Raw genomic sequence first — 10,560 nt, 5'->3', positions numbered from 1 at the left:
CAAGTGCTTATCCTAAGGCCTCTCCCACTACAGCCAAATCTGCATACTTTGCTCCTTGATTGCCAATCTTGCACTTAGTCCTCCCTGTTGCCAATGGGGATTAATAATAATGATGGTATTTGTTAAGCACTTACTATATGCCAAGCACTGTTCTAAACTCTGGAATAGATACCAGGTTATCAGATTGTCCCACGTGAGGCTCACAGTCTTAATCTCCATTTTACAGATGAGGTAACTGAGGCACCAAGAAGTGAAGTGACTTGCCCAAGGTCACACAGCTGACAAGTGGTGGAGCTGGGATTAGAACCCACGTCCTGTGACTCCCAGGCTGTGAGCCCCACGTGGGACAGGGACTGTGTCCAACCTGACCAGCTAGCATCTACCCCAGCACTTAGTCCAGAGCCTGGCACATAGCGCTTAACAAATGCTATAATAAATTTAAAAATGGGGATAATATTACCTGCACCTCCCTCCTTAATAAGGATGCAACAACAGCACCCATTCTCAGCTGGTCGACTGAAATAGGGGAAATGAGAAAAGTGAAGTGAAAGGGCTTGAGGAAACAAAAAAAAAATCTACCCCATTGGAGGAATTGATTAGAGTGGAAGAAGGGTTGAGGCACAGGACGGAAGAGAGGAGTTAGGAAAAGGAGCCTCTGTCTCTTTAACAGTCTCTCAATGTTATCTTTCGCCTGCTGAGTGTTGAAATTGCTGGGCGGGGGGTGCTAAAGTCTGCGACCTTTGCATAGAACTGGGAGGGACATAGGGAGGAAGGCAGAGGTGCAGGGGGGCAGGTGGGTGGTTTGGGGGATGTGAATAGGTCATCAGCTTCCAGGAGGTACTGAACCCTCCAGACCAGGAAAACCGGAGCAGGCGAGAAGACAACTATCTAGGAAAGTTTCCGCCCGACGAGAAGGCATCTGCAAAGACTGCTTCAGAGTCCGGGCTGCGCCCACACTCCCACCATGGAAATCCCTCCAATCTCAGAGAAAGTCACCATCTTCTCTCTCCTGGCCTTGCCGGTCTCTTATGGCCTGACCCTCGTCTCTACCTCCTCACAGTGAGTACCCAGGGGCTCTGGGCTGGGTTCCTCCAGGTCACGCCGGGAGGTTTTAGGTCACGTCCAACCCGATTGGCTTGTATTCACCCCAGCGCTTAGTATAGTGCCTGACACATAGCTAGGGTTTAACGAATACCATAATCATTATGTCTGAGCAGGCCCAAGGTGCCAGGCAGGAGCCTCAAGGCCGGTAGAAACAGGGAGAACACCCAGCGGTTTCCCCCAGTCCCCTCCGCTTTCTGCCCCCTCGGCTCAGCTGGGAGGAAAATCAGCCAATGGTATTTATTGAGTGCATAGTGTGTGCACGGCACTGTACTAGACGCTTGGGAAAATACAGGGTAACAGAGTCGGTAGATTGAGTATCTTTCACCAAGTGTTTTTCTTTGATCCTGTTTGATTTCAGGTCAGGAACTGTTCACCCTGGTTTGGGAGGCCTAGAGCAAGCCCTCGGGGCTGGGCTTTTTTCCACCAGCCCTTGGCCTCTACGCAGCAGCCTGGTGTAAATTGTGATGGTGGTTTGCCCTCCTACAGCCTCCATCCCACTGAGCTGGGGGCTGGGGCTGCCGGGTCTTCCTTCCTTCTGGGGAATCTTCTCTCCCCGCCCCATCCCACCCTCCCAAGCTCTATTTTCAGGAAGCTGCTGGGATCCTGAGCCATCTTTCCAGGCCACAGAGCCAGGCAGGGCTAGAGATATCTCCAAGAAATCAGCCCCTCCCTATGTAGAGTAGCTATGGAAGGCTCTGGCCTGATGACATTAATTGACTGCTGGAGGAGTCATGCTCTGCCCCGCTTCCTGTCCCCTTTCTTTGGACTCTGGACCCATGCATAGCCTTAGCTTAATTTGCTGAGCAGCCTAACCCTTTGGCTGAGTAGCCCTAGTTCAGTGGATCTCTCTCTCTCTTCCCCTGATTGAAAAGGGCCTCCAGAGGTGGGGCGGGGGGGGGGGGGGGGGGGGAGAAAGGATGATGATGATGGCTTTGGAGAGGGATTAGGGTCTCCACCCCCACCCCCTGAGTGAGTCATCAGGAATCGTTCTCATATCTGAACAACATCAGATTCCTGATCCCAGGGATTAGGGGATCTTTAGAGTTAAATGACCTAAACCTCTGGTCACTTGGGCCCCCTAGAGACAGGAAGTCTCAGCTCTGGGGTCCCCATTTCAGAGGCAGAATTGGGGGGAGGGTCTCAGTCTCAGAAGTCCGAGAGCCTTTTCTGGGAGATTTGGCCTAGTGGAAAGACCACGGGGCTGGGAGTCAGGAGACTGGGGTTCGGGCCCCTACTCTGTCACTGGCCTAACGTATGATGTCGGACAGGTCACTAAACCCCTCTTTGCCTCAGTTTTCTCCTCCGGAAAATGGAGATAAAGTCGACTGTGAGCCTTGGGTGGGACAGGGACTGTGTCTGATCTCATAACCTTGGCTCTACCCCAGCACTTAGCACATAGTAAGGGCTTCTGCGCTTAATAAATGCCATGATGAATTACAGAAGTGCCTCCTCTCGCCAGTAAATCCTTACTCTCAATTTCTCCACCTGACAAATGGGTATAGTCTTGCTTCTGTCCCCCTAAAGGTGCTGACTGACAGTCAACCATCCAGTCAGACTGGAGCTTTATTGCCAGTGCCAATCACAGCAGGGAATGGTCCAGAAATAACTTCTACCGGCAACCCTAGACTTACTGCTCCCTCCAGTGAGGGTCCCATCCTGGACCAGCCCCGGCTAACTATAACCCCCTTCTGAGCCCTGTACTCTGTGTTCCCCAGTCCCTTGATTATCGCCCTAGTGAACAGCCTTGTCCTGCTGGTCCTGTTTTTGGCTGCCTATCAAGTGGCCAGAGGAGAGCTCTCCCAAGACCCTCTTTTTGGAGGTAAGTCCTCTTGGAGGGTGGGGAGATGGGCTTGGTCCTGTAAGAGCAGAACAAGCTCTTAATGGACAGGCACCTTTGGAGCCTCTGCATCCAGCAGAGGGGCAGCGTGCTCAAGAACAGAGCCAGAGGGTAGTTTTCTTAGTGGAGGCAGGGAGGGGGCATAGATTGCAGCTCTTCCGCGTTCTCTCCAAGTCCTCTCCGGAGGCAGAACCATACCAGAGGGGAGGTGGGAGAAGCCGATGTGCTGGCCTGGAAGCCCAGGCCATGGGGTGGGGAGGGAATGGAAGAGAGGATCTGGGTCAGGTGGGAACTTTTCAAACATGAATCCCCATGCATGTGAGGTGGCACCGCCTAGTGGATAGAGCACGGGACTGGGAGTCAGAAGGTCATGGGTTCTAATCCCGGCTCCGCCATTTGTCTGCTGCGTGACTTTGGACAAATCTCTTAACTCCTCTGTGCCTCAGTTCCCTCATCTATAAAATGGGGATTAAGACTGTGAGCCCCACGTGGGATAGAGAGTGTGTCCAACCCAATTATCGTGTATCTAACCCCAGCATTTAAAACAGTGCAAGGCATATAGTGAGCACTTAACAAATACCGTAATTATCATTATTATTATTATGCATGGCAGGGCAAAGCTTGGAGGTTGGGTCTGGGGAGATTCGATTGGCTCAGAGTTGATCAGCCCTGGGGCAGGGAACGTGTCCATTTATTGTTATACTGTACCCACCCAAGCACTTAGTACAGGGTTTTACACACAGTAAGCGCTCAATAAATACGATTGAATGAATGAACGAATAAACCGTTTGCACGTTCCCTTACCTAGTGTTCACAGTCTTTGCCTTCACCTCTGCCATCAACCTGCTCATCTCGCTGGAGGAGGATGGCTACATCGGCGGCTTCGTGGAGTTCTACATGAAGGAGGTAACCAGATCGTTCCCCTCCGTCCCCAAACCGCCACCCCATCCTAGAGCCCGTTGTTGGGCGGGGACTGTCTCCGTCTGTTGCCCAATTGTACATTCCAAGTGCTTAGTACAGTGCTCTGCACATAGTAAGCGCTCAATAAATACAATTGAATGAATGGCCTCCAGGCCTGATTCCATCCCCTTATCCTCTCTGCTTTCAGGGGGAGCCGTTCCTGCGCACAGCCCATGGCCTCTTCACCTGTTACTGGGATGGCATAGTTCACTACCTGCTTTACCTCCTCATGACTGGAGCCATCATGCACAGGTCTGTGTGTGTGGGAGGGGGGTCGGGGCGGGCGGTGAGGGGAGCAAGTTAAAGAGCCCAGGTATTTCTCCTGGCAATTAGGCCGGGAGAAATACCACCGATGGACTGATCATTAATAATAATAATAATGGTGGTATTTGTTAAGCGCTTACTGTGTGCAAAGCACTGTTCCTGGCTCTGGGGGCATACAAGGTGATCAGGTTGTCCCATGTGGGGCTCACGGTCTTAATCCCCATTTTCCAGATGAGGTAACTGAGGCACAGAGAAGTGAAGTGACTTGCCCACAGTCACCCAGCTGACAAGCGGCTGACCCGGGATTCGAACCCATGACCTCTGACTCCCCAGCCCGGGCTCTTTCCACTGAGCCATGCTGCTTCTCAATTAGGGACAGGGACTGTGTCCAACCTGATTAACTTGTATCTACTCCAGCACTTAGAACAGTGCTTGGCACATAGTAAGTGCTTAACAAGTACCATCATTATTTCCGTTAATATTATTATTTTTGTCCCGGTGACGGTGGTGTTGGTGGAGGGGCAGGATGGATCCTGGGCCCTACAGTCCAATAAATGAACTCTCTCAACCATCTCCTCCCTCTCCAGGAAGAGTTATAGGAACTTGGGACTCTATTGGCTGGGCTCCCTGGCCATGAGCATCTTGGTCTTTTTACCGGGAAACTTACTAGGTAAGAGCCTTCGGTGGGTCCCTCAGGCCGGGAGCAGCAGCCGGCTCCGCTGTGCTGTCCCGGCCTGACTTCACCGTCACCCCAGCGACAGTTTCAGACCCCGGGAGGGAGGGAGGGGATCTTTTCTTGCCAGTTGCCCTCTCCCTCACATCTCCTGGTCTGAGCCGTTGGAGCTTCTGTACCCCGCTCTGGGGCAACCCACAAGACCCTCGGGGTTGGGGAGGCAGAGGGGCGATGCCAGCTGGTTCCCCCGGGGTGCTGTGGTAGAGAGCTTGAGCTGGGCCACTCAGCCCAGTCCCAAGGCCACCACCGCGACAACTCTGCCCCCGGTGGGAACCGATCCCACATTTTGGCGGGTCGGGGGGGAGATACGCTCCCCCGGCGTACGCCTTCCTTTCTTTGACCTGTTTTCCGGGACAGAGTTGCCGAGGGCTCGGCAGAAGCCAGGCTGGGCAAGAAATCTCCCCCACGAGCGGAGCACGGTGGGATCTCCCGTCTGCCTCCTGGGCTGTCGGATTCTTCCAGGCCACAGCCTCCCTGGGGCCTGACCCTGTGAGGCTCCCACTTGGTGCCCTCTCCGTCTCTCCCCCCTCCCCACCAGGCAAGTATGGCTCTGAAATCCACCCCACCTTCCTGCTCAACATCCCCTACATCCTCATCCCTTGCTGGGCTGGAATGAGGATCTTCAGCCAGCCCCGGGCTCTGCCCTGCTGTTCCCCAGAGAGGGTAAGTGGCCCAGGCCTTGGGAGGTTAGTGACAGAACTGCAGCCCACACGCCCAGCCCCTGCCCGTTTCTCCCGCCCTCCATGTGTGTGGCTTGTGGTTCCAGGTGACATGGAGGGGTGAGTGAGCCTGACACAGTCTGACCCACTCTGTCACCACCCCACTCCACCTCAGCCCCCTGAAGAAGAGGCCACCCGCCCTTCTGGGTCTACCTTTCCCCTCGCCTCTACCATCCCCGGCCATGGTGACCAGGGCGACCCACTTAATGCCCTGTTTCGCAGGACAGAGGGACCGGCCACCCTAAATTTGCAGATCTGCGGGTCATCATTCCTCCTGATGGCTTCTGGAGGAGGATCAGGGTTGGGACATGATCGTTCCAGAGACTCTCAGGGTGTCAGGGGCAGAACTGGGACTGGAGCTCAAGACTCCTAGCCCTGGGACCCAATGCATAACCCACCTCTGCCTTCTGTGTGCAGGTTGTGGAGGAGCAGAAGAAGGGATTGCACCAGCGGCCCCTCGACCTGGCCTTGGTTCTGTATCTGCTCCTGGCCGTGGCCTTCACCCTCTTCCGGGGCCTGGTGAGTAGCCAGGGGTCAGGCAGTCTGGGATCGGGGCTCAGTGAGACTGACCGTGAGCTCCCCCACCCCCTCCCTCACAGTCCATTTAATAGCCCATTATTGTCTGGGAAAGTGGGAATGCTCATCTCCTGTCCAGGTGAAGGAGTCATGACTCCTTTACCATTTCCCACTGCTCCTGTTCTCCAGCCTTTGGGCTCCTGCTTCACCTTGGCTCCTTTCTCAGAGCAGCCTGGCACCAAGACCCGGAGAGGAAAAGGGCACCGAGGCGGGCCCTGGGCCAGGTCAGGGACAGAGAATAATAATAACTGTGGAACTTGTTAAGTGCTTACTATGTGCCAGGCAATGTACTAAGCCCTGGGGTAGATACAAGATCATCAGGTTGGAAACAGTCCATACCCGCTGTGGGGCTCACAGTCTTAATCCCCGTTTTACAGATGAGGTAGCTGAGGCTCAGAGAAGTGAAGTGATTTGCCCAAAGTCATGCAGCAGACAAGTGGCAGAGCCAGGATTAGAACCCACGAACTTCTGACTCCCAGGCCCGGGCTCTATCCACTGTGCCACGCTACGTATATGCCAGGGAGAATGCCCACCTTCTCTTACCAAGCCCCCGCTTCCACTTTTCGCCCTCCCGTCTTCATCACCGATGTACTTGGGGCTGTACCCCCTAAGCACTCTGTTACCCCCCCCACACACAGCTCTTAGGTCCAGATCCCTTCTACTGCTTCCCCCATCTGTCACTGATTTTAATGTCTGTCTCTCTCTCTAGACTGTCAGCTCCTTGTGAGCAGGGAACGTGTCCACCGACTCTGTTGTATTGCCCTCTCCCAAGTGCTTAGTCCAGTGCTCTGCGCACAGTTAGCACTCAGTAAATATCATTGATTGATTGCATGGTCTCTGTATTCCTAGGTGGCCCTGGACTGTCCAACAGACTCCTGTTTCTTCTACATCTACCAGTATGAGCCGTATCTGCGAGATCCAGTTGCTTATCCCAAAGTCCAGGTGCCTTGGTGTCTTGGCCCCACACCTGCATGGTGGTGGGAGAACTTTGGTTCTTAAAGTCATCCCAGCTTGACCCTGGGGAGGGAAGGCTGCCTTGGGGGAGGGCGGGGTCTGGATCCCCGTGGGCCTCACACTGGTTCCTGTTGGCCTGCCTCCAGATGTTGGTATACATGTACTATGCCCTGCCCTTCTTCTGCCTGGCTGTCTACGGCCTCCTCCGACCGGGTTGTAGCTGGCTGCCTGACTGGGCCTTGGTGTTCGCTGGAGCCATTGGCCAGGTAAAGGGGAAGTGAGGGAGTGGCAGAAGGGAACCAGGGAGGAGGGTGGGAGAGGAGTTTCTTTGCCCTCCTTTTTCTTTCTTTTTTTTTAAAATAATGGTACTTGTTAAGCGCTTACTACGTACCCAGCACTGTACTGAAGCAGCATGGCATTGTGGATAGAGCACAGGTCGGGGAGTCAGAAGGTCGTAGGTTCTAATCCCTGCTCCGCCACTTGCCTGCTGTGTGACCTTGGGGAAGTCACTTCACTTCTTTGTTCCCTCATCTGTAAAATGGGGATTAAGACTGTGAACCCCATGTGGGACAAGGACTGTGCCCAACCCGATTTGCTTGTACTCACTCCAGTGCTTAGTACAGTACCTGGTCCACTGTAAGCGCTTAACAAATACCAGAATTATTATTATTATTACTAAGCTCTGGAGGAGACACAAGATAATCAGGCTGGACACAGCCTCTGTCCCACACGAGGCTCACTGTAATCTAGAGAAGCAGTGTGGCCTGGTGGGAAGAGCTTGGGCCTGGGAGTCAGGGGACCTGGGTTCTAATCCCAGCTCTGCCATTTGCCTGCTGCATGACCCTGGGCAAGTCACTGCACTTCCCTGTGCCACAGTTTCCTCATCGATCAAATAGGGATTCAATACTTTTTCTCCCTCCCTTTAGACTGTGGGGGCAGAGACTGTCTGACCTGATTATCTTGTATCTTCCCCAGCGCTTAGCACAGAGGAAGTACTTAATAAATACCACCATTATTATCATCTGCACGTTCGGAGTTGGGGGTGACCCTTGACACATCTAGGAGATTTTAGCCCGGCTGATCCCCTCCTGATAGTCCTTGCCCCCCTTCCCCTCTCCCTCCCGTTCCCTGACTCTCCCTCCCCTATGCCACACCTCAGGCCCAGTTCTCCCACATCGGTTCATCGCTCCACCACCGCACCTCCTATACGTACCGCACCCCAGAAGACGCCCGGACCAGCTTCTTCTTCTCGAACCTCCTCTACCTCCTGGGCCCCCAAATTCTTGCCTTCCGCTGTCTCCAGAGACCCAACTTCTTCCTAAATCCTGGGCCCCACCGCCAGGAGGGAGAAGACAAGAAGAGGAAGTGAAGGGGGTGGTGGGAAAGGAGCCCCATCTCCACCCAGGACCTTGTTTGGGCCAGGTAGTAAGGTCCCAGAGCCCCCTGCATCCCAGTGGAGAGATGGCACTGTCCAGTGAAGCCAGGCAGAGAGTCTAGGCTGGGGCTTTGGCTTGGGGGTGGGACCGTGACGGATCAATCAATCAGTGACTGATGGGTTAAGGACTCTGCCTGGAGGTGGTTCAGTTCCCATAGATCAGATGGCTGGGCCTCCTGCCAGTGCTGGTGGTTCCGCCCCATTTCCTCCTGAGGGAGCTTCTCCCCAACCCCATCCTTTCTCTGACCTCCCTCCCCCAAGGAGTGTTCCCCAAGTTCCCCTGAGCCTCCCAGTGGGGAGGCCAAGAAAGGGACCAGAAGAAGCCTTAAGTTGCCCCGGCGTCCCCTTGTCTGTTCGGGTCCCAGAACAAGGACAGACTTGGGGGATGGAGGGAGGGAGAGGAGGAGGCAAATGAACATGGGAGATCCTACCTTAACAACTTATTTGTTTACAAAATAAAATCACATGAGGATGCTATCTTTTTCTAACCCCCACTCTCCCCCCGACACACACCCTGCACCGCCGTGACTCAGGGTGATTCCTCGGGAAGCAAGCCCCCTTGTTAGAGGCTTGTGGTGTTCATTAAATGCTTACTATATGCCAAGCACCGAACTAAGCACTGGGGTAAATATGAAATAATCAGGGTCATAATCTAAGTAGGAAGGAGAACAGGAATTGAATCCCCATTTTGCCCAGGTTTGCTTGCAGGAGAGGAGGCACCCCAGACAGGGAAAGAACAGGTTACCTCTCCCTAGTGTTCGCCCCCCTGAGAATCACCATCCTTTGTCCGTTTTACCCCTAAGATTTCCCTTGGGATTTTACAGCTCAACCTTTCAATTCTGGGGCACCCAACTGGGAATCATGGGGGAACTGGGGATGGAAGCCAGGCATCCTGATCCCCGGCCTTAGCGCCACCCCCCCCCCATTCTTCTCAGGGGCCTTGCTCCCGTGTTTTCCCCCCACCCTCTTCGCTGGGCCAACGGGAAGCACTTGTGGCTGGCATTGCTTCTCCCTAGAGGAAGAACCCCGGATCTCCCCAACCCTCTAACGGGCTTCAAGAGGAACAAACAAACCCATCTGTCTCTCGGCAGACGAATTATCCATGGCGGCAATAAAGAAGAAACACTGCTGCGCGTGGTGCAGCTTAGTGTGTCTAACACCCCAGCCGGCTCCTCAGTAACTTCCTGCGGGGAGAGTGGGGGGGTGGGGGCCAGCCTCCCTCCCTCCCTTCCTCCCCCAACCCCTCCCTCCATCCATCCTCTTCTGGGAGCGCTCTAGGAGCCAACTGAGGACCGTGGGAGTGTTTGTCCAGGCGGGGCAGGAAGGAAGGTGGCCCTGCTGGGGTCAGTCCCATCTTCAGTCCTATTCCCCACTTCCCTGTGGCCCGGAGTCCCCCTCCTTGCCACCAGCGGCAGACGGTGTTCCCAAGTGAAAAAAATGCCAAACTGAACCCCACCGGCCAGGGGTGAGATGTGAACTGTGAATGGCTCAGAACGGGGACCACGGAGGGGCGGGGCAGAGGAAATCCATCACCTGCTTGGCAGTCGAGCCCACTGGGCTGTCGCAAATGGGTCCGGAGGCTTTCCCGGCCCTCTGGGTAAGCCCGGGCGCTAGCTGACTTGCTTTGTTTCGGTTGAAGGGTGGAGGGGGCTGAAGCGGAGGCAGGCCCTCAGCCCTCAGTCTGGTGGGGTCCCAGCTGGGCTGGACAGGAGACCGGGACCTGTAGAAGGGGCGCTACGGCCCGGGGGGGGGGAAGATCAGGGAACAACAGGCCACGCTGTGGATTTACGTGAGCCACAAGGGGAGGAGCCCCTAGGTCTTTCAGGATATCCTCCACAGAGCCTGGACTTGCCAGTTAGGCCAGAGTTTGTCTTAGGGCCCCTGAAGAGCAGCCTGAATCCTGAACCCCCGATAGCAAGAGTTCAGGGCTGGGACTCAGGAGACTTGGGTTCTAGCACCCAGCACTGTCTCTGGTCTG

The 10,560-nt window shown here is 54.7% G+C and overlaps 1 protein-coding gene across 1 annotated transcript; it reads left to right on the top strand.

Annotated features, from left to right (window-relative positions):
• The first annotated feature begins 756 nt into the window (after nucleotides 1–756).
• TM6SF2 (transmembrane 6 superfamily member 2) lies at nucleotides 757–9,059 on the top strand. The gene is made up of 10 exons (XM_029050025.2): nucleotides 757–1,059; nucleotides 2,820–2,923; nucleotides 3,750–3,847; nucleotides 4,050–4,153; nucleotides 4,753–4,835; nucleotides 5,437–5,561; nucleotides 6,035–6,136; nucleotides 7,043–7,135; nucleotides 7,294–7,413; nucleotides 8,307–9,059. Exons 1-10 carry the CDS (start codon nucleotides 965–967, stop codon nucleotides 8,514–8,516), a joined length of 1,134 nt encoding a protein of 377 aa, XP_028905858.1. The 5' UTR covers nucleotides 757–964; the 3' UTR covers nucleotides 8,517–9,059.
• Nucleotides 9,060–10,560: the final 1,501 nt, after the last annotated feature.

Source organism: Ornithorhynchus anatinus, chromosome X1 (assembly GCF_004115215.2).
Source record: "Ornithorhynchus anatinus isolate Pmale09 chromosome X1, mOrnAna1.pri.v4, whole genome shotgun sequence".
Classification (NCBI taxonomy): Eukaryota; Metazoa; Chordata; class Mammalia; order Monotremata; family Ornithorhynchidae; genus Ornithorhynchus; species Ornithorhynchus anatinus.
Note: the sequence above shows the minus strand (reverse complement) of the source record. Positions and strands in the feature narration are given on the sequence as shown.

Bases quoted from the DNA above. Each gene is read 5' to 3' on its own strand.
- TM6SF2 (XM_029050025.2), top strand. From the start codon at position 965: ATGGAAATCCCTCCAATCTCAGAGAAAGTCACCATCTTCTCTCTCCTG. The intron at 5,562-6,034 runs GTAAGTGGCCCA...TTCTGTGTGCAG, and splicing joins CCTGCTGTTCCCCAGAGAGG to GTTGTGGAGGAGCAGAAGAA. The intron at 6,137-7,042 runs GTGAGTAGCCAG...CTGTATTCCTAG, and splicing joins TCACCCTCTTCCGGGGCCTG to GTGGCCCTGGACTGTCCAAC.